Source organism: Falco punctatus, assembly GCF_963210335.1.
Source record: "Falco punctatus genome assembly, chromosome: 6".
Lineage (NCBI taxonomy): Eukaryota > Metazoa > Chordata > Aves > Falconiformes > Falconidae > Falco > Falco punctatus.
The window spans coordinates 64,743,814-64,768,223 of NC_137585.1; the positions used below are offsets into that span (position 1 = coordinate 64,743,814).

A 24,410-nucleotide genomic window follows, 5' to 3' on the forward strand; every position below is an offset into this window, starting at 1 on the left:
TCCAATTTGTTTGAAGTAAGAAAATTATTTCAAAATTATGGTCTAAATATTCAAATGTCACCTTTCGTTTTGAGTCTTATGCTTGAGAGAGAGAAGGTGAGAGCTAGTTTTCAAGTGGGTTGAGCTCCTTCCACTCCTGTAACTCTTACTGATTTACATCAGCCAAAGATAATTTCTTCATTCCAATATCACCTAATCTTGAAAATATATTTAAGAAATGAAACCAGCATATTTGCATATTATCAGATTTGAAATCCCATTAGAAACAGCTCCCCTAATTCACGGTTTGCTCTAATTTTTTGTCACTTCACCTTATAATATGCATTAAATTGTTAATGTAAAAAAGAAGAAAAGAAAGAGATTGTCTTCATATTTGATAACCTTGGATACAGGATTTCCTAAATCTCTATCCTCAGCATTAGGAAGCACTGTGGAAGTTCTGGTTTTACCAAGATGCTCTTTACATCCTACTTTGAGTATAATACTCAATTTGTACAGGCTCAGATTTGGGACATTCCTCACTTTTCTTTTTTGCCACTGTACCCTCTTATGCTGCCTGCTGGACTTGAAACAAACTGCTGATTTCAAAACCTGACATATTTTTAAGTTGACAAATGGTTCTTCCATGCAGAATCTGGGTGATCTGGAGAAACTGACATCTGACTGCTGTGGATGGACAGGGTGGTGGCCCAGTTGTCCGTGTTAATTTAATGTCTGGTTTTAGACTGCAGCAACATTTTCATGGATTCCCCCTTTTTTTTGTCTGCCTGCCCCTCATGCCTGAGTCGTTTTGTCAGTATTTCATTGAGAATTTCTGAAGAGATTTCTTTTCAAGTTAAATACTTGTGCATATAGAACAGACATGAGTTGCTTGTTTTTCATGCATTCGGGTTTGCATTTCTTCTGCAAATCTCTGTTGCTTTAGAGCAGTATAACAGATACACAGACAAACACAAACTGGTAAAACTTCAGTATAGACTGAACGTACATATATTAGGGAAGTTGTTTGACAGTAATAAAAACTTGGACAAATTAAATTGACAAAGCTGCCCATTACCTTGGCAAAAAGTCCCTGTCAAAAGATAAACTTTAAAGCTAGAATGCATGAAAGAGTCCCCAGATAGAATTAAAATTTAAACTGATTCTTGATAGATAAGCTTTTTTTAAATCCACCTCTTTGCTGCAAGTCAGGATTTTAAAAATAAATTTCCCCTTTAAATCTCTTGAGCGATTTTCATTTTTTGCAAGGCCGCACTGCTGGTGTCCTGGAAAAATGGAGAGTTAGAGCTTTATCAGTTGGTGCCCTGAGGTATGTGGCAAAGAAGCTAAATCCTTGAAGATTAGCAAAAAAAATGCAGCACATGGCAATAAGGGGCTTATATGACTACTAGTATTAGTTCAGGTGAAAGAAGTATTGCTTATACATAAAACTGGACAAATCCACTGACAATGTATTTTTAGTTAGCTACAAAGGAGTCTTATATTGCTGGACTTTACCTCTTTGGTGATTTGGGAAGCTTAGTAATCCACTGTAAATGCTCTTCTGCTGGCCCCAATTCCCAGTATTACTCCAGAATGCTGCTCTTTCGTTTTAACCCCTAAAAGTACATGTTTCCTTAATTTAGCTTTTAGATCACACAATGACTTATTTAGCCAGCAGTTGTGCTGTAAGAGCAAATGATCAAGTTACTGCTCGGACGTTTAGCCTTCCATGGCGCGGGCGCTTCGGAGGCGTGAGCACAACCTGAAGGGCTAACTGCAGCTTCAGCTCTTGGTGGCCAGTAGAAAATAGGAGATTTCTGTTTCTAATATTGCTGTACTTAAACAAAAGAGTAACTCAGTGGTAATGTTTCCATTTCGGAGTATTGTTATAGTTATTACCTAAGCATGCATCCCATCCTGTTGGGAAATCAAAGCTTTTTATCAAGTTTTCCCTGTAATTTTGCCCCAAGCAGCTGCAAGACACCAAACACCAGCCAGTACTCTGTGTAAACGGCAGAAAGCAGGAGCTGAAGGCTGCATGCTGGAAGTGTTCAGTGATGGCACTGAGGAAGAGGAGCTTTTGTGCAGGGCTTCCCTGCAGCTCTGTGCTCCGCAGTAGCGTTAGGGTGCTGCCCTTGGAGCCAGAAGAGGAGACAGCGAGCTGGGGCGCTGTCTTTGCACACTGCCAGATTAAAAGCCAAGAGTCAAAGCGTTACACCCCATTTCTACTATGGAAATTACGGGGCGTGCTGTAGGAATGACTGAGCAGCTCACGAAGCAGCTGCTGACCCAGTTTCAGCTAACCTTAATACGCTGAGCTGTAAACTAAAGTAGTTGAGGAGCTGCTTCATGAGACATGGAGCCATCCTTGCATCGGGGCAGGTCTCGCTGGAGCTGCCCCAAAGTAAACTGCCCTTATTCGTGAATCAAAACCCTATCAGCAATGTAGGGGAAGACCAGGATATGCAGGATATAACTGTGAATGCTCCTTAATATTCTCTCTACTCCAGTCATGCAAACTGTACACACAAACCCACGTTGTAGAAGGGTGCTTCCTCTCTCCTGTCAAAGGATGATATTTAGGATTGTGGTGGAGCCCAGTTTTCCTCTTACAGCAGACTGCAATGTCGGTATCTGAGCATAAAGAAGTGTTTTACGTGCTTTTCTTCTGCTACATGAGCCCACACCACCATTGTTTAGAACATTTTGGTGGTGTACAAATAATAATAGAGAACCTATATACAAAGGACTGATGGCATGGCTATTGTGCTGTGCTGTGTGCTGGAAGCTAAGCAGCAGTGTCTGTCCTGGGAAGTTTTGTTTTCAAAGTAGGCACTACAGAAGGAGGAGAAACCTTTAGGAAAAATGTTTCAGGAAAAAAAAAAAAAGAGGCAAAGCCATGTGCCTGAGCCTCCTGTAGCCAGGGTTCAATTCTATGTCTCTGTCCCGTGGATGCTGCTACAGGTTTAGATGCCAGGAAAGCAGTTAAGAGACTTACCTATGGGAAGTGGCAGTGAAACTGTTGCAGGCATTAGGAGCTTCAGAGGGAAAAAGCTCTTGCAACACTCCAGGGGAATGACATAACAAAAAGCCCCTTGCTATGTAAACAAAGAGTAGAGAGAGCCTGTGAAGTAGGGCTAATACATATCCATAGAGAGCTTTATTGAAAAGCATGGTTAGCTGTGTCAAAACAGAAATACTACTGAGGCTGCAGCCCTTCTCTCTCTGGAGTAGACATCTCCTAATGAGCAGCCTCGGTTCTTTGGGCAAGGTGTGTGGCATGGGACTTCGTCATTACCATTCCTCAGTGTAAGTCCTAACTGAGTCCTCCCACTCTGGCCTGCCATCTCCTGCACTGCTTTCTGTGCTTTGAATTGATTGTTGGCCCTCCCTTTCTTTTTGAAAGCTTTTTAAAACAGATTTCTCCCACTGAGATTTTCTTGGGTTTCCATTTAGTGTATGCATACTATTTCTGTGTCTTTAAGTTCCTGGACCAGAGTCAGCTAGTTTGTTATTTTATTAAATACGATGATGCACATGCTCAAAATGAGATCAGTCTCCCTTGCTTTCTCTCTATGCACATATATAATGTATACACACTTCTCATATATATGGATATAAATTGAGCAACTTATGATGTATGGAGAATCATTAGTGTAGTGTCAAATGCAAAATCTGAGATGATTCTGTGCAGGTTTTGCAAAGCGGTAGCTCAATGGGAGTTGGTAATTTTGACAGATACTGGTTCAAAGAGTTTAAGGACATACTCAAGTGGCCCAAACTCCACCAGATACTGGGCTTGGAAACCAGGCTATTTGAAAAATAGCCATTAGAAACCTCAGCCTAATTGCATTAAAAAGCCATGATTCTGTTATACCTATGTGGATAAGTACTTCCTTAAAGTATTCAGTGTTGGTGCTTGGAGTTTATTTGCTTCCTCTGTGTCTACTTGTGACTCAAGAGGGTCACAGTACATTTATCTAAGGAACTTGGCAAATAATTGAATTTAAATCTCAGAAAAAAAGTGCAAACACCAACAGGTACCTATCAAGTTTGAGTGCGAAGGTCAAAGCATTTCATGTCATTGTTTAGAAACATACTGCGGGGTTTTGTGTCTCTAGAAAAATACTAAATTGGGAAGACTTGTTAACAAAGTCTATGTGCAGGTGCAAATGCTGCAAAGTGTCAAGTTGATTTTTTAGTCTAGAATTTATATTTGTGATTTGCAATGTCTGGGAGCTCCCCACAAACTCTGATTGTCCATGCCACAGCACGAAGCATGAGAGCACGGTGATCACTCTGTCGTAGGGCTGCCTCATTAAGCCAGTACACTGGTTAACTCTGCCAGTCCTTTCATGTAATTAATGTATTTTGGGAGTCTACTTTCAGTCTTTGATTGATGATTGTGTTCTCTTGTACAGATAAAGGTGGAACCAGTTGTTCCGGCTCCATCACCAGTTATTCCTCGGCTGACATTAAGAGTGGGTGCAGGCCAAGACAAGATGTAAGTACGAATAAAGCCATCTGCAAGGTATATGCTTACCACAGTTCGTCCTCTGTCACTTGTGGTAGCTCTTACTTTCAGTGGGAAATGCTTAAAAATTAGTGGCAAATGATATTCATACAGCTATGACATCTTCTGACCATTCTAATGAAAAATCAAGCAGAACACTTACCAGTAGAAACTTTTTGGACGTTTTGCCCTTTTTCTTCTACTCTACAAGTGAGACTCATCATCTTCTGTCCATCCTACTGCATCTCCTACTCTGTGCCTTTCTAGAGCGGGGATTACAAGACTCCATCTAGACTCGTATGATGCCTCTGGTCACATTTAGTGAGGTTTCCGTAATGGCTGGTTATGCCTAGTGTAACCTGCAGCTAAGTTTCATAATGCTCTTCAGCTAACAGTTGTTTTATGCTTTAAAACATAACAGTTGACATTTCCTTCATACACATCTGTTTTATTATAACTGTTGATGTTTATTCATTAGTGTACCTAACACATTTCATATGTTGGTTCATTAGCTCCCTAATTATGGGGTGCTGTTGTACAAATAATAGTTACTTTGTACTGTATGAGCGTAAATAGGATGATCCCTGTCCTGAGATCATACGGCATAAACAGGTGGCTGAAGAGGTTGGGGAAACCATGCGTCACGGGGCCCTTTAGGCTGGCCCTGTGTTGTATGTGAATTCTTTTAATCAGTTTTTTCACGTTGTTTTTTAATGACACAAAGCACACTTTCATGTCTGATGGTAAACACAAGCACCAAACAGATTTTTCCTTTCCATTCATCACATTAAATATTGCTAGTGTAGTCGCTTCTCTTACATAGTGAACTAAATCTCCTAATCGCTAATTTTTCTACTTTTTAGAAGTTAAATAGCATCTTTGACGATTATTCTCTTTTTCTGTGGTGTCCCACTTCACCCCAGTAGATAACTATGGCTTTTACTGGTTTGAAGTTTGAAAGGACTTCAGTCATTTCTTGGTTTCTATGGGACACCCCACCCCAAATTTCAGGGCTTTTTCCTGCTCTTCAGTAGTTTCTGCTTTCTTCCTTTCACAATATTTGAGTATGATCTAAAATTTCTGTGCCTCAGATTGCTGTACGAAAGCTCCAGTTTTCTCAGAACAGTTTTCTGTCCTACTGTGCGTGATTTGAATGTGCACAGCTGGACAGACTGTCCCTTTAAAGCTCACAAATCCATTTTCCTCCTTGAGAAGCTATGGATACTTTTAAACTCCGCTTTTTCAAGGACTGTACAAGTGTTTATATGGGGAAAATGAAGTCATATTTTCAAGGCAGAACTTCTGAAGTTCTGAAGCCATAATTTAGCACCCAAGAATTACTTTGCTACCCGTCTTATCTCACCCCAATCTTTCTCATACCCACACATATTTTGAGAAGGGACTTCAGACTCCATCTGCTTGATACAAAATATATGGGTACATTGTCATCAGCCCTGCCAGTCTGCAGTGGGTCAGAGACACTGAGATCTTGTTTTATGGCCTTTTGGGAAACTCGCAACTATTCCAGTTTCCTGTGTGCATCTTCAGTGGCACCTTGACCACCATCTGAGGTCCTCAGATATTGAGTTCCATAGTGTGGCAGAGCCCAGGGTTTAAACCCCAACTTCAGGATGGGAGATACACAAAGGTGACTTAGCTCAAAGTTTCTAGACAAATTAGGGGAGAATTAAAATACTAAGGCTGAGATCTTCAGGGGCAGGGGAATCCTGGAGGCAGCTGGTAGCAAATGCTAAAGAAGTGGTTGTGCTGCAGCTCTCTGCACTGTCAGCTCGGCCTAAGAAGGGAACTTCATATTCTCCACATGACACTCGTCCTTGAGATTGCTTTAGGCTGTTTAACCAAATGAGGTTTGGTATTTGCTTAATGGTTTCCCTTTTCTACCTTAAATACCTCCTCACTGCCCACCGTACTGGCACCCTAAAGTTCTCCCAGTATAATGGCTGTCTCGCCCAGTTGCACCTTCTGGCTGATGGCAAACAAGAACTTACAGAACTTTGTAATAGCTTTTAGGATTTTTCATAGTTTGCCAAGGCAAAATCCAGGAACAAATGTACCATTACGCAAGTAAATACAGTTTTGTGCCACATGGCTCTGGCAGCTGTTTTATACTGCGTGTCGATCCGATGTCTAGTGCAGCAGGGCTCGCAGTGGAGCTGTTCTCTAAATAATACTTTTGCTTTCATCCTCAACAATTAATGTTCAGCCTGAACTCAGAGCATATTTTAATTTTCACGTGTTGTGATCATTATGAAAGGGACTGGTGTGGCTCTGAGCCAAGGCATTATGTAGCTGTGTGTGGGTTGGACCTCTGAAGTTGCACCAGAAGTCCCTGCGACCTCTGTTTAAAGTTACTAGTTGAAAAGACCATAGTAGAATCACCAACCTTTTAAGTACAGGCAGAGACAAAAGCTTTTGTGATGTGTTATGGTAACGGAAAGTTAAATTTATGTTTCATCTGTGTTGATAATGAAGTTCTGAATATCTGGTAATGATCATATAGAAATGAGTAACAACTAGATGGAGTAATGGTTATTTCAGTTTTCTCTGCTAGTGAGAACTGTTTGGAGGCTTTTGGAAGTACTTAAGTATCTATTCAGCTGGAGGTTGGTTGGTTTGGGAGAGTGTCATATAAAACATTGTCCCCAATGGAAGTATTTACAGATCTTTGTGAGGCCACGAAGTCTTCAAATGTCTGAAGAAAAAGTGTCAGGTTGATGGTTCTCGAAATGGAGATTTGCATCACACCATAAACACAGCACCACAACGGGAACACAAGTTTACTCAAATGATGCAGCAGTGGTGAGGAAAATGTCTTTGCAGCATAGCAAACACTTTATCATTTCACTTTTTGCCTCCTCTGCTTGGACCAACATACAAAGCAGTGATGGTAGCGACAGAGAAGACTCCTTCTTTCTCGTTTCTGTGTATATGTGTACATACCGCTCCTAGAGTCAGAGTGATAACTGCATTTGAGCTTCTCAGGTGTGCAAATAGTCTTACAACATACATCAGTTCGAAAGAGACAGCTATTAATAACGTTAGGTTAATAGACATGAAAATGTACTTTTGCTGAAGGATGGATAAGCCAGTATTAGAAAAACTGGTCTACTTTGGGGGTTTTTGCAAGTGTTTTAACTGCACAGTAAAACAAAAAGAAAGTAGATTAGAATCAAAGCATTTCCATCTTAGTTGTAAACAATTACAGCAATACTTGCATGGGTACCACATTAGAAGAAATTTACTGGATTCCATTCTAATGCAATTAGAGCTAATTTTGTTCTTTAAATGAATAAAAGGTCAGCTAGTAAATCTAGTTTATCTCAAGTCCAGGCTTCAATAAATTGTTTTATTTAATTTGTTGTAAAAGATCTTATCCTTAATGGGCCTAGCTCTTATTGGTTTGCTTGTGTTCTAAAATATTTATGACCACCTTTTTAGATATGATTTGAATGATATGTCAGAAGGGTTTTTCACTGGGTTTTTTTTTTTCCATTCCAGTGTTATCAAGGTAGATTGCTAACTGAGTTAGTATAGGAAGGAACTAGAGATGCTATCTTTTTAAAAAAACACAAAACAAAACAAAAAACCACAGCTAGTATAGACTTCTAAATTTTAAATCAACTGCAACTGATGAGCAGAATTTAATAGTTTTATTCAGTTGCATCATGGTTTCTTTTTGTCTGGTTATTTTTCCTAAGCCTAATCATTTTTCATGCACTTAAGTTTTTAAAAAGCGTATCTGTTGATGAGGTGTTGACATTCAAGCTACTACCATAGTTCACATAAACTTCAGCAAAAGTATGTGCTGTTATTTTTGATGCATGAGATAAATTTATTCTACATTTAAATACAGCTTTTAAGAAAAGACACAGGGCTTCTGACACTAACACTAGACCACAAAGCAGAGTACCACTCACTGGCTGCCGTTTCAATGCTTCAGTGACTTAGAAGCAGGATATATATTTTTTGTGAAATCAAGTCTGCAAATTTCATAGAATCGCAGAATGGTTTGGGTTGGAAGGGACCTCGAAGACCATCTAGCCCCAACCCCCCTGGCAGGGGCAGGGACACCTTCCACTACACCAGGTTGCTCCCAGCCCCGTCCAGCCTGGCCTTGAGCACTGCCAGGGATGGGGCAGCCACGGCTTCTCCAGGAAACCTGTGCCAGTGCCTCAACACTCATTGTGAAATTTAGCCTAAAATTTCAGGCTTTTGCTCCAGATTCATGCTGCATTGTATCATAGCTCTGCCATCAGCAGGGAACCTGGAAACCAGACATGAGAAGAGGAAAGGCAGGTATTTTAACAGTGTTTAACTTGTAAACTTGACCTGCTGCTCTAATGAAGTTACCCTTTGTCTTACATATTTTTAAAGTGAGTAGATATGTGAATTTCTCCGAAAACAAATTGCATGCATGCTCAGATACGTATGCACGTCTATAAAAAAAATATACTAAATAATGTATGTATACTACATAAGAATCCTGAAAGGATGAAGGGATAGAAAAATTTTTGTTATCCAGATATTTAATTGACTCCACTAAAGCTTTTTATTGCTTTGTAGGATATTAATCAGTCCAAGTCCTAATTTGTGGTCGTTTGGAGGCTCACTTGACTGCATGATCCCCCATGACAAAAGCCACCAGTGTAGCTAGCTGACATCCTTTGTAGGCGATCTCAAAACCAAGTGACAATGCAGACCAAATTATTTTGTGACCAGTAGATGTGACCTCTCTGTGTAATATTAGTGACCCAGAAGCATCCTTTTGGAACTAAGAGAACAGGGGAACCTGTCCTGTTGCTTTCTGTTTTATTACACTGAGTTTCTATGATCATCCATCTAAGAACTTCTACCACAATAAGGTGCTCATAGCATGTATTTTTATAAGTTGTCAAAATAGCATGTGTCTGAAAAAGTGGAAGCCTGGAAGGAAATGCAGCTTGAGGAAATCTCCTCATTGAAGCTATACCCCTACCTGAAGCACAGCTGGACTGTTGGAGGAGTTTGTTTTGATGAATGTATGTGGTTTGGGTCATCTCTGCTCCTTGCTCAAGAATTTTTTAAGTGCAACCACACTTGGGCAACAGAATTGCAGTAAAGTAGTTCTTCATTCATACTTCTTGGAACTCTGTAAAACTTAAATATCTAACCTGCAGCATGCAGAGTACCACCAAGTTTATTATAGGGTAAAGTTCTCCAAAAAACAGATGCCTTAATCATAGATATTCTATCTGCAACTAGCTTAATTTATGTAAGAGTTGAGCTGCAAACTCTCCAGAGACTGAATTTTCCTGGGAATACTACACATGTACGTACACAGTCAGACTTTAAAAAGGTAATGGGACCAAGGGCAGGGAGAAGAAGGTTTTAGCAAATCCATTGATACCCTTTTCATTGACCTGGTTGAAGACAAGAAATCAGGCAAGGACCATGTTGGTGTTTCTCTAAGCTCACTGGAGATCTGTAGTTGCTACTGTACCGTGAATACTTTTTTTTTTAAGTTGCTCAAACTTCCTGGAGTTGTGAAAAAAAGCTGGATATCTGAGACAGGACTTTGCTGTTAGCTTCAACTAACCGGAATTCTGCCCTATGTAGTTTTCAAGAATGTATCTTACTTTTACAGTGTCATCTTTGGTGGATATTCAGGAGCTTTATAATTTTTAATAGGGTTGTTCTTGTACAGGTAAATCAGACTGTGTGAAGAAACTTTGAACTTTGGGTGCTGTTTAGTGGAGATCTACTCAGACTTTGATAATTTAGATTACTGTCTTCATAGTGTTTGCCCACAATAGCTGAATAATGGGGTTCATTAACCTCCCTGTGTAGGCATATCCAAATTGTTTGCCTCTAGCCTTGGCTCCCTACGTGTGGCCAGGGAGGAAAGGTTTGGCTTTTTATTGACTTGTCAAGCTGTAGGTTTGCATTACCAGCCAAGTAGCTCATGACCCATTCCCTTTATTTCACTGTTTTGTGGTGGGGAAACAGGTAAAGGAATCCTGCTGGAAGCCCCTCCTTCCGCACGTTTTTATGAATAAGAGCAGTGTTTGGAGCAGCTAAGGCACCGTGACCAAATCCTCCAAAAGACGTAATGCAAGCAGCATGGAGCTATTGTGGGACACAGCTGTGGGCGGTGTTGGTTACCCTGTGAGACGCTGCTTATTCAACAGAAAGCTCTGGAAGAGAACTTATTGTGGAATTAAAGAGGAGGGAAAAAGTGATACTTCAGGGAGAAAAATGTAGAAGGGTAAACCACTGTTTGGAAAAAATTAAACAATAGAGTCCGGGTAGCAAAAGTCTGTATTTATTGCTGTACTAATGGGTATCCCTATTATTTTTACAGTGTAGCACGTAGCAGAGAAAGACCATGTTAGCCGTGCATTAACAGAATTAGCGCTCTGGGTGTCGATCCAACTTTTGCTGTAAGACGGAAGAGAGCGTGTGATGGTGAAATCATTTTTGATATGATCAATAGACCACCTAAGTGAGGAGGCAGAGTAATGAAAAATTATCGTGCTCCTCTCTGAAGCTGCAAAGGTGTGCTTAAGGAATTCCAGTGATCTTTACAGCTTTCATAAATCTTTGTGTGTGTGTATATACATACCCACATTTTTCTGTTTTGTAGTCTTTTAAATTCTAAGAGCTGGAGGACTGATTTTCAGTGCCTTTTTAAATGCTGAATGTATTTTAATGAAGATATTGTCTCAGTTATGATTCCTATCCCATTCGCGATTGTTCTTTTTTAATGTAACATATTGGCCCTGATCCTGCAGTAAAATCCCCATGTGTGATCTTGTATCAATCTAGAAGCCTTGTTCACTTCGGTGGAGGCTCCCCAGCCTCTCCCTTGCTGCAGGATTGCCACTTTTACATGGAAAAAAAAAGTGAAAAATACCATATCCCTTTACCAAAACAAGTAAATTATCATTTTTGTTTATATTTGTAGCAGTGATTTAGAATTTTTTCTTCATTGAGTGTGAGTTATTTCCAACTTCAGATGTAGTCCTTAGCTTTCCCTCCACCTTTTTTTTTTTTAATTTACTGAAGCCACCCCAACTAATTATTTATCCTGTTTATGGTAGGTGGTAGGCTGTGGCAAATTGTTTTCGTTTTGCTGCTGGCCACATTGGGTGATGACTCCAAAAGTGAATCCATAAAAAGGCTTGAGTCATTAGAAAACAAAACAACTTACTGTGAGATTCTTTGATTTTGCTGCTTATTGCTCAAGAGTAAAAAAATTGTATACTGTATACCGCAATTAAGAAAAAAAAATACTTCAGGCAGGTTTAGACACATAAGCAAATCACTTGGGTAAATGAGCATGAGCAACTGCCCTTAAAAAGCACAACAGAAACCAATCAAATATGTGTGAAAGATTAGAAAGGCAGATGGGTAATCATTTAAATAATACTTTGTCTCCACAGAAGATGGCTGCAAGAGAAAGATACTGATTTGTTCTTGTCTTTGACAGAGGCACTTCTTTTTATGCACTCTTTTGTTAGAGTTTTTAAACAAAAGTGAGGAAACTAGATAAAGCTAAGATTTCATGTTATAGTTCATGGGAGCTGGACATGGACAAGAGAGCCGTAGAGAAGAAGCCGTCCATAGACACGAAAGGAAAAGGTGGTCCTACCTGAATTTAGTAAAGTTATCCTGTGAGCGATTGCTGCTTAGCTGTATGGAGCCTCCCAGTTCAGGACTGACTAGCTCGCTCAGTTCTTTCAAAACCATGTCTTGGTAACAAGCTGGAAATTACAGTTTTAGAGGTTTCTAAACCCATGCTGGCATAATTTTCTGGTAGTTAGTAAAATTCATATTCTACACTCTTTCCCATTAAAGAGGGTAGGTGTAGGACTGGTTTATGGGCAAGCTTCCTAGATCATGCATCCTATAACATTTCCCAAAACAAATGACAATATTTGCAAGGAACACGTAAGAGAAAGTTTGCAAAGAGCTCATTGGCATAAACGTGTTTTACCAGCTTCTGGGTTTGCTGCTGAGAGCTCAGCAGAAGGGGATAATGCCAGGTGGTTTTCACATTGAAGCTCTGAGCAGCTTGTTATTGATGATAAGAGAGAAAAGAAGATGAAAGATACCAAGACGCCACGCTACCAGCTCAGTTTTGTTTTGCCAGACTGGCAGTGACCATCTGGAGATGTAAGTCAGAATGGTGAGAAAGAATGGGAGGGAGATGGAGGAGTCATTGGCAAAAAGGTGTTTGTGGTTGTTGGGAGAAATACTCTGGTGTAACAGATACAGAGGGTGGAGGCCAAGGGCAGATCTCTGTTTCGCTTAAAGTAATGGAAAAATAAAGAGTAGAATACTTATAATTCAGTTTCAAGAGTGCAAATGTCCATAAACCAAAGGGCTTAGCTAGAAATGTCAGCTGGGCTGAAGACCTAATGTATTCAAAAGTGGTGTTTTCTGCCTGTGGGAACAGGGCACGTGTAGCAAAATGCCTACAAAGTGAATTGTATAGGTAACTCCTTCCAAAAGAACGTTGGGAATAAGCATTGTACCTCTAAGAGAAAAAGAGCATTAGCAAAGAAGTTATAGGTCTTCAAGGCAGAAGACTGGAGGTGAAGTCAGGCTTGATGGAAGTCAAACAGTTAAATGTTGTGAAGGATATTGAGCAAATAGGACAAGAAGGGAAGAAGGACCATGGAAATAAAGACAAGGGGAAGATGAAGGGTAGTACAGGTATGAGCCAAGAACAGAAAGAATACTTTCCTTCTGACCCTGCGTTCATTCTCTCCTCTGCTGAGGACTAGGACAAGATGGATAACAGCATTAGATTGACAGTGGTGGAAATTCCAGTAATGAATCAGGAAGCAAAATACAGGGACCTTTACGCACTGAAATCAAGGAATGGGATAATCTTTCTCCCAAGTTCTAAAAGAACTGGGTCATGAATTTGCAGACTCAGTGACAAGTAATCTTTAATACATTTATTTTTATTTCAAATTGCAATGTTCGTTAAGTCTGTTTTTAATAAATAATAGAAAAAATACAAGTACTGAAGAAAGGAAGAAAGGAAAAGTAATCTGGACACCTGATGACAGCAGTACACATAATTATAAAACAAATCTCAGAGGAAGGTCTGATTAAAGGTTTAGAAGTAATGGAATAACACACAGAAGAGAAGTGACATCTGTCTCATATCAACAGAGCTTGATAGCAGTCTTTGATAAAGGATTGATTTTCTAGGTTAGCCTAGGCCAGTTGGCAGTCCCTGCGAGAGATGGGGCTGGCAATGGCTCATTTTTTGCCGTGCATCTTAGGTATCTGTTTCCACCACCAATGCTGAGAGCATCTGCTTCCCTCCCACTGCAGGGTGATTTCTGGACTGGGGAAGAAGTCACTGGGTGCAGGATCAGATTGCTTCCCCTCCAAGGGAAGGTCTCAGCTGTGGTGGAGAAGAGGTGAGACACTCCCATGTGTGTAGCTGGAATACAGTTTACTTTTGTCCTACTGTTGGAAGAAGGAATGCTCTATTCTGGATGAATAAAAGATGGCCAGTTTGAGCTGGATTGCAGGAAAACGTTTGATATTATCACAGAGGACATTCATAGCAAAGATGGGATTAGCAGAGGAATGGCTCAGCAGTAAGGAACTAGCTCAAAGGAAGATAGCAACTGAGAGTTGTAGGAAAGCTTATCTAACCAGAGAGGGGGTTAGTAGTGAACATGCTCTGGGATGTATTTCAGGACTGGTTTGATTTAATAATTTCATATAAAATTTCATCACAGAAGGAGGTAGAACACTGGTGCTTTTTGTTGGCAGTAAGGTTGAAGGACCATGTCAGTACAAATGAGGATCTAAGGATTGTCTGGAAAGAACTGGAACCCCTTGAACAGAAAGGAAAAACGGTATTTAATTCAGTAAATGCAAAATTGCATTTAAGGCTCTGCATTTGAAGTGTACCAATGGGAACTTCAGCCAGAAGCAAAGACCTGATCAGTAGGTTTGTCACTACGGTAGGTGCGTTAAGTGGATGAGGGATCATTAGTTGATCACAGAATGACGGAGGTGCCAACATGATACAAGTGATTTTAGTAGACAGAGTGGAAGTGTCCAGGTCATCATACGAGAACCTGTTGATACTTCATCTGAAATGTTATATTCAGATTCTTGAAGGCAGCTTGTGTGCAGGAAGGATGAACTGGGAAGAGCAGGTGCAGAGAAGGGCTTGGAGCACTGTTAGGAGGAGCATAGGGGAGTCTGTGTTATGCTAGGAGAGCGACTTTGTGTGTTTAGTCTAAGATGTGAAGAGGGGATATGATTTCTGGCTACACATACCTCAGGCAAGTAAATGTTTTGGAGGGAGAAAGCGATTTCAGCCAAAGAACAATGTTGGCACAACATAAAATGGGACATAATTGCCTATGAATGTAGGCTGGGAATTAGAAGAGGTTGCTGTGCCACTAGAGCAGTGAGATCCTGGAACAGAGTAATGGTGGGGGCAAAAAGATTAACTGGTTTTAAGATGATGCTCAATAAACTTGTGAATGGGATTAGGTAATGCAATGCCTGCAAAATCACTAGATTCACTTGCCCAGGAAGGGATGTTTACAGGGTTTTGCTATGGTGATGAAACAGAGAACGGGCTGTTGAGCTCCATGGGCACCATTGAAGGTCAACACACACAGAAGCCATGCCATTTGTGTGATACCAAGCAGCGTCCACAAAAATGGATGGTATCTTGGAATAAGTGTTCAAAGTTCATTTGCCTTGATAGAGAATATCACATTGCAAGCAAGCAATTTATCACATAAAAATATTTATTTTTTTTAATTTCAAGTTTAAGTACTGAAATCTTTTCACTTGCAGAATTTCTGGGGGCTCCACTGTAGTTTTAATACATTTTGGCACTTGGCAAATGCACAAGTTGGTCACAGCATGTATTTGTGGAGCTTGTATTTGCCAATATTACTTGTTTGCACAGAATAAAATATTCAGCAGGGCCTAAGAGATAAAAACTAAATTTCCCTTTCTAAAAGTAATACGGGAGTTAGCCTACATTACAGGGCTTAAATTACAGTGATTCTCCTCCAGAGTTGGGAAAAAAAATTCAAATCACCTCTAATCTTTGAAGAATCTAAACCATATGGAAATCTTCATGATTCCCCTGGGTGTTTTTGACACTTATAGCCACAGGTCTTCGAGTATTTCATATTTTTTCTGGTGAAACAATCTCAGATCCAGATGTGAGATTTTTCAGTAATATAATAGTTACACCACTTAACTTTCTAGCATTGAGGAACTTATATCAATAAGGGAATATCAATACTAGTAGATAATAATATCACTCGTAATAATCCAAGTGAGTTGTACTAGTTTTAATTATGTCAGTGTCATTGATGGTGTCATTTTCCTACATACAAAGGCCGCATTAGCTCCTGTTCCTTGCTTAAAAATAGGTCACGGGTTCAGAAAAGAATTAGAACTTTTCAAACGTCATTTTTTCTTTGGGCAGAGAACAGCTTCTTCGGAGCTCTGCCTCTGAGAAACAATTTTTTGCTAGACCTTTCGAAGTACTGATAGAGCATTTTTTTGAGGCTCATCACCCATAGCAATCATTCAGCCCTGTGGCTCATATCCTATTTTTGAAAAGCCATTTCCTTTCAGTGCATATGTCTTTTCCCTGTGTTTATATGAAGCAGTCAATGGGGCTTTCAGCTGTAAGGATCAGAGTGAAATCAAATAAATTACTTCCAAAGATAGGAAACCATTTCACACCTTGGAGCATCATTTTGCTCCAGATGTAGTGTGTTACAGCTCATGCCAGTTAGAGCCGATTATAAACCAGCTGGCCTGTCGCAACAATTAAAATCTTGGTAGAATTTTCACTTTGCCTGCAAGCTGACACTTGGTTTTCATAATTTTGGTTTGGATCTGTAGCTGTGGATGGGGTGATTGCCCTGGAGTAATGTCTGAAATGGGTTTTCATTCACTCTACCATTATGAAGAGGTTTATGTAAGAAATACAATTCCTGATAGCATTTAAAAAGAAATACAGAGTGAATTTAGCTTGGACACAACCAGATACACAGCATTTAGTTTAATTCTGGGTTTTTTTTTAAGGGAGTAGTATGGAGGCTCTTACTACCACATCTATGCCAAGGATTTTCTCACACCCCTTCATTCAGCAGGAACTATTTTGATTCAAAAACAGCTTTTAGCTGACTTTTTATCTTTCAGTGTAGAACATGTTTGTGATATATTGCCAGGCAAGCAGCCTGCAGAGAAGTCTAGCTCTTGTCTCAAGACTCCTGAGTGTTTCAGTGGTGGTTGATGTTCATTTGCATTTGATTACTTAAAAAAATACTACTCCAGCCTCAGTTTTAGAGGTTTTGGATTGGAGTGGGGAGGGAGATGGAACTGGGTCTTTAAATTTAGTGTTTTACTTGCAGCCTTCTAATGCACAAGTGCTGATTTTGGAAGTGTATGAAAAGCACATTTGGGAAAGAAGGTAACGATATATGTATGGTGATGTCCCAATGTAGAGTTTAAACCTTAGTAGGGACCTAGGTACCAGAAGGATCAAAGCTTTGCTGTAGAGAGTACCGCCTACTAGCAGTGTGCTCTCTGCCTCACTTTTCCTGTCTATAAAATAGAGCTCATAAATCTTGCCATCATTTACATAGTGTTTTGATATCAGGTTTCTCTTCAAGTCTGAAGTAACTTTAATTATTAGTCGTGGGACTGCTATTTCCCTTTGATTTCTCCCCACCTCCATATTGCCGTGTGTGCAGCCCCTTCTTCAGGACAGAGGACAGGCTAAACCACCCTCGCCGAGATTACTCCGTCACCTCTAATGGTGTAGCGCAAAGCCATTCATTTCTCCACTCTGGAGTCTAAAGTCTCTGAACTTTATTAGCCCAAGGGAGTGGTAGGCCCAAGCGTGCTCCGAAATGCCGATCTCCTGTTTTGATAACTGAGCTCTAAAATCAAGATAAACAAGCTGCCCTATATACTGAACATGTCCTAATTGCACACTTCAAGCAAAGCAGCCAATCGATGAGTGTGTGTCGCCTGCTAATGAATATTTGTAGTTTTGGAAGATTTCATTTGTGATATTCCTTGTAGCTTTGGCAGTTATTAGCAGAGTAGCTTCGAAGACCCTGTTCGGGAGGAGAACCTGGCTTTATCTAGACCAAGAAACTCTGTAATTTAATTTCGTATGTTAGCTGGGCATGGGCACTCTTATTCAAATGGTATTAGCTAATACTTCTTTAAAACTGTTTACACTGTGTGCAAAGTTATGTTTAAAATCCTATTAGCTAATACATTTCCAAGTCTAGACTTGGGGAGGATTGACTCCCTGAAGAGCTCGTAGCTGGACTTTGTTTACTTGCAGGGGGTGGAAGAGGGGAGGCAGCGAAGGGAAGGGGTAATGATGTTTGAAACCGTCCAAATTACTTTTGCTGTGCCAAATATTTTGCTCTCTGTCCCTCTCCTCGCTTTTATTATTGCTAAGACTGCTTTTTATTGAGAGGTGGCTCTCAAGTCATGAGGGTGATTTTGCAAACCATGGGAGTATTGCCACCAACCAAGGGCACAGGCATTCAGCGTTGGGAACCAGGGCTCGCTCTGGGAGCTCTGGAAGGGGGAAGGCACAGAAGAAGCATCTGTGTTGGGGTGGCCAGTCTGGCAGGAGCCCCGGGGAGCTGCACACTAAGACTTTCCTTGAACCAGAAACACATTGTGGACATTTAAGAGCCAAAGAGAAAACTTTCTTGGTGGGAGACAACAGATGTACTCCACTAAAAGGAGAAAGAGGCAGGATGTGATGTGTGGGTTGCCCCCAGGATGGCCTGGTAATAGGACTTTCTTCCTTCTGCATCTTACAGGCAATATAAATTTGGAGTCCTGCACTTTGACTCAGCCTAGCACCTTACTGACATGTACAAAGAGCCTGAGCTCCCAGGTTAGGTACCCGAAGCAACCACTAAGACATCAAGTGGTGTGAATGTTTTCAGTGTTGCTGATCATGTAATGTCTTTTAGATTCCGCTCCATTCTAAGTTTCTAAACTTCCTTGGGTTTGGTTTTCTTCCCCTAGTCGCTGATAGCAGGTCTCAGGAGGTAGGTGTGATGTTACAGTTGGCAGGTTAGGCAGGAATGCCAAGCCCATTGCTCTGTTTCCTTTTACTAAGTATTTTCACTGTAACTTGCTATAGTTCTGATTTAGTAGTGCAAGTGGCTTATCTTGGGAGAAAAAAACTATTATCTCAGCCAAGCATTAAATACTGTATAATTCCAAGCCTTTCTCAAATGATGGCTCGGATCATTGACTTGAAATGCAGACAATGTGTCCCATCGTAGTGATCCTGCCTTCTGAATATCATAAGAGAGCTGCAGTAAACTCAAAAGTTGAATATAAAATTCCCATTGACATTGGAGCTGGACTTTCCTGGTTCTCAGGAACTGTTGCAATTTGATTTTTGTCATGGTTTTCCTACTGATGTCTCTGGGGTTTGCTTTCTTAAGGTTTGCTTTCTTAAGCTCTCCTCCACTCTGGAATGTCTAACCTTTCTTTAAATCTCCGTCTTCGTACAGTCCTGTCACAAATCAGTTGCACTCCCACAATTACCATTCAAATATAAATGAATGTTTACCAAAATGTGGTGAAACAAATAGATCTGTCCTGTGGTTTTTTTGAAGTTTTTTTAGTTTTGTTTTCTAAAACATCCTTTTCCTTCTCTTTATGTTTCTAATCAAGAGCATTATAGTAAGGGCTTTTTTGTCTGGTCCGTTAAATTGCATGCACATCAATAACCCTGTGTATCAACATTCATTAATAAACGTTGGGTCCTCTACGTATCCCCCTTTCCTGGACAAGATTATTCTATACTGTGTATTTACTAGAGCTACATCCTGTCTACTTTAGCTACTTGAGTAAGTAACAATATTTTAACTGCTGAGTGTATAGTGTGTGTCATTTATTTGTCCTGACTAGATCCACTGCTGATCTCATAAACATCTGGGGAAAGAAATACCGAACTAGCAAATATTTGGAGAACCCCCTAATGTAGGATCTTAAGAGGATGATATTGTCTCTCAGTTTGAAGGTTAAAATCAGTGCTGTTCACAGCTGATTAACTTTCCTTTCTAATATTTCCCACAAATTGAGCTAATATAATAAAACTTAATGAAACAAAGTTTGGTAAAGCCACGGAGAATATTTGTATGACAGCCAGCTATTAGAGAGGTTCAGACTGCCCCAGCATTCGCTTTGTAACGGCTCCGCTTTATCCTGGCCAGCGGAGGGGTGCAGCAATGACAACAGTCCTTGGGTTGTGTTGAAACAGCCACTTTGATGACTCAAAGGTGATGTGAATTAGCTGCTCTGTATTTTCTTCATATCTAGTCAGTGATCGATTGTTTCTTTCTTTCCCATCAACCAATGATTCTCTTTTTTGATCCTACAGAGTCATCAGCAAAGTGGTGCCGGCTCCAGAGGCCAAACCTTCTACTCCTGTGAGCCGGCCCAAAACACCTCCACCCGTGCCATCACCAGTACCAGCTCCTGTTCATGTCACCCCTCCTCCAGCTCCAGCCCCTCCTCCTCCACAGGCTACCGTCTCACCAGTCCTCATCCCACCGCCCTCTCCAGCTGTCTCAGCAGCAGGAGGCTCTAAAGCTCCAGTTAGGAGCGTCGTGACCGAGACCGTCAGTACTTACGTGGTAGGTAACACATGCTGCCATATTTTCTCTCAATGCCAGTGACATTCATCTCTTGAATTGTTGAGCTCCTGGGTGACTCATCTCAAACTGATGGGACCTGGACTTGTGATGTTGCTCTCCATTAAGCTACTCTTTATCCAGCCCTTGCTTCCATGCACATGTTTTGAGGGGTTAATAATTAAAACACTGCTACTTGGATGGAATTTTTTCTTTTTTCCCATTTCAATGTTAAAGTTTCTTCTTACAAATCCAGTTATATCCCACTGGGTATTTTCTGCTAACTGAGCTAGAGCATTTATTTTTGGAGGTGATCTTTTTTTATAGGTGCTTTCATAAGTGCTGAATTGAAATCTCAAATGTCAAACTTGCCATAGATTTTGCTGTCAGTCAGGTAAAGTACAAAACCTTCATACAACATCAAGAATTTGACTTAGCCCTCATTTGAAATGTGTAGAGTCCACTGATCTCCTTTCGGGGTTCCTCAGCCTACAGAAATTGCAAATGTGCATCTTGGAAAGTCTGTAAATAGTTTGTTAGTCTACAGTTCATTAGTCTGTTTGACATATGCTCTGAACTTGGCCTCTGACTGATAGCATTCTTTTAGAAAAGTCTCCCATCTAACGTGATGTAGGAGCTACATTCTCTAGAGTAACATAGGCATACCTCTAGGCAGGACTAAGTTTGCTGTGCTACTGAAATTTTCTGCTTTAGATGCAGTGTAAAATGGAAGTCCTGAGCATTCCTGGTCATTGAAGAGCAGCAGATACCATTAACAACAGCAGCAATGTTGTTATCCTCCCTGTCCTGGCTAAGTTCCAGCTTGGTTGGTGACACCTTGCTTGTCTGTAGTGGGTAGCAGTTTAAAAATCTCACCATTTAAAACACCTAAAATTTGCTTTTACTACAGTTTCTTGCATTTTAGTTGCAACATATGCATGATTTTTCTCTCTTGTTTTTTGTTTTGTTTTGTTTTTTTTATTATTTCTGTTCCTGTAATGATTCCCAGTGTAAATCTACCCTGCCGTTTCTAATGGAAAAGGTGCTCTTCTCTGCTGGACTTAAACTCTTGTATCATGTTACTGGTCTCTATTTAAACAGCTGCTACATTTCACTCCCGAGTTAGTTACAGCACTAGATGACCACACATAGGCTGTGCATGTCTTTAGGGTGCAGGATACACATCCTCGCCTTCTGTATCACAGGTGTAAGTGCAGTGTCACCGTATTACGATAGTGCTCAAAAGCTTGGAAAATCACTCTTAAGAGAAAAGCATTTCAAAAATACTGTACTGCCTCCTGTTTTCTTCAGTAAGCATTAAAAGCAAATGATTTAGAGATTATGTTAGTTTAAAGAAGGAAAATGTAGAACATTGCTTAGGTAACTTAGAGTGGTAGCACTCTTAGCACCTTATGGAGAATGCAGAGGAAGATGTAGGCTCCAGGTTATTTATTTCTTTTACAATATTATAGTTGAAATTAGGGCTTTACTGCATTAGGATCCAACTATGTGCACAGGCAGAGAGACTCCCGATGGGAAACATTGTAAGTCAAAAAGCTGAGAGAGAGGTTGGGAAAGAAAGGATCATTAATAACAGCCTCTTGTATGAAGATGCAGGACACAGAATGATGAAATGGCTTTCCCCAGCTTGCACGGGAAAGCTCTTTTAGAGATAAGGTTGGAGCCAGTGTGACACAGGTGCACAACTCCCTTCTGCAGGGGAGGACGGGAGGATGATTTTATAGCTTAAAAAGATACGGCATGGGATCTCCCTGTAGGATAGCATCTCAGTAAGTGTGCTGTGGTCATTAACTCTCAGTGGTTTGTACTAAAATAGCATTCAGCAATCACATGCTGTCCCTCCTTCTGTGACCTTTGGCTCATTAAGGAATGAGAAGTTACGCAATATTTTTAACATCCTCATTCAGCAGCCCAAGTTCTTGTTTAACAAACAGGCTGAGCTTTCAGTGATTACAGACCACCCTGCCCCTCCCCTGCCCCCGAAAGGCAGGCGTTCTGCAGAAAAACATCCCCCCTAAGGCTGGGAAAGTTAGGGTATCTGTCTTGCAACGGGGCAGCATCAGGCAGCGCTGCCGGCAGCTGGCAGCAGCAGTGCCTGGGACGGGCAGCACGGCGGTGGGTGCCAGCCAGGTGCCAGTGCCTGTGGGTGCCAGGGGCCGGTGCGGCTGCAGCCAGGTTGCTCAGGCAGGTTGTAAAAGGCTGTAGCTGTCAGCCCAGCAGCCCACGGCACTGCTTCTGGGCAGCACCACGGCACAGCATCTCCTCCTTCCCTGGCAGGATCACCCCCCAGAAATGGCCGTGGAACCCTTTGTGCCAAGTGCAGGCAGTTCACCTGCAGAGCAAACGCTTCTCTAGCCACTGAAAATGATTTTGCAGAGGCGAGATTAGATGCGTAGATAGGAATGATTATTGCGATCAATTCGCTTTAAAATCGAGTTCATTTTATGGTGTTGCCTACTCCATATCGCTGTTGGAAAGGGGATTGTTCCCTGCTTAATATTCCTGGGCTTTGTATTTTCTAGTTCTAAACTGCAAAAAAAAATCAGGGCCTTTAAGAGGAGTCAGTCAAGAGTGATGTGTTCGTTGCAGCTCTGGTACATTCGTATTGATTTTTCATGAAGTGGTGTGAGATGTACAGACCACCTTTAGTGGCTTTTTTTTTTTTTTTTTTTTTTCCCTAAGAGCATTTGGGGCTTTTCATCTACTACTTTTTAATATAAATTTTGTAAGCTGTACAGATAGCAAGAAGTTATTGCCTTAGATATATGTAAGTGCACAAAAGCTGAGAATAAAACAGTTTACGGTTTTGAGATTCAGTGATAATGTGCAAATCTTCATAAGCGAATGATGAAATCAGGGTAATACCCCAGACATTTTGTACTTTGTAATGTTAATTGCACTTCTTTGGGTGGATTTTGTGACATTTTGCCTGTATGTTTTTACCAAAGACCTGTTAAAGAAACCACTTGGAATTTAAAAATACAAATAACGGGTCTAGCAGGATATAAATGCTAAAAAAATTCATAAAGCTCTAAATATGATAAGGCCAGTAAGCAGCTGCCTAATACTGTAAATGATCTGCGTTTCTTGCTTCGTTTACCCTTTAGTAAATTGTACTGTGACATAAATGTCATAAGGGGAATGGAAAGTTACTCAGTAACAACTTTTTTTATATCCTGATCTTATCAGCTAGTTGAAGTTGAAGGCTCTGGCTAATAAGTAATACGGCAATATATACACATGGCACTGTATATTTTACATGCATATAGGACGGTTATCTTACGCAGGAGGCTACCGTCGCTCGTTCTCGCCATTAACAGGGTAGAATTTTAAAAACCGCGATGGTATAGACAGAGAAGGAATTGTGTCCTTAAGCCCTGGCTCTGCTATATGTGAGCGCCTGTGCTTAGGTTGGGTGGTATAACTGGCTTTACTGGTTTACAGGACAATACAGAAAAATGCATGGTTTTGTCATCATGTACAGTATAGGAAAATCAATTGAGATAGAATGCCAAGCACTTAGGATCAGAGAATTCCTAAATAACAACCGTGGCTGCTGAATAGCTTTGCCAGTTAAGCAAGAAACTTTTTTTTTTTAAATGTCAGTTTTGCTGCCTGCTTTGCCCTGAAAACCAGCTAACTTTCCTTTTCTTTGCGCCAGATCCGAGATGAGTGGGGTAACCAGATCTGGATCTGTCCTGGCTGTAACAAGCCAGATGATGGCAGTCCAATGATAGGTTGTGATGACTGCGATGATTGGTATCACTGGTAAGTTGCTCTCATCCATCCTATTCTGCTGTTCCTTGGCAGATTTGGGCTATATTATTAAAAACCTTTTTTTTTCAATGGTTCGTGACGCCAGGAATATTTAAAGGGCTTTACTGTGTCCGATTTAATAATCTGGAAGATATGTTTATCTCTGTGTTTCTGGAATTTGAAGAAGCGGATTTTAAGCTGTGAGGAAGAGTTACTTTTTAATTAATAGGCATTGATGATAACGGTTGTTTTTGAAACTGCTGGGAAATATTGCTGATTCCTGTAATTTTGTGAGAACTACAGGATTATGAGCATAGTGTATACAGATAGACATTTCAAATTATGAAGCATTGTATGAACAGTAATATAAATGTCAGCTCTTATAAAAGGGTTGGAGGGAATTAATCACTTTTTAGGCATTTTCTTAAACAGCT

At 40.6% G+C, this 24,410-nt stretch overlaps 1 protein-coding gene across 2 annotated transcripts in view; it reads left to right on the forward strand.

Moving 5' to 3' along the window:
• The window catches only part of TAF3 (TATA-box binding protein associated factor 3), a 120,006-nt gene that overhangs the window by 93,119 nt on the left and 2,477 nt on the right, over window positions 1–24,410 (forward strand). For both annotated transcript variants that reach the window (XM_080394052.1, XM_080394053.1), the window contains exons 4-6: window positions 4,404–4,486; window positions 19,947–20,202; window positions 23,882–23,988. In XM_080394052.1, coding sequence (XP_080250178.1) covers window positions 4,404–4,486; window positions 19,947–20,202; window positions 23,882–23,988 — 446 coding nt within the window. The remainder of the gene's footprint in view (window positions 1–4,403; window positions 4,487–19,946; window positions 20,203–23,881; window positions 23,989–24,410) is intronic.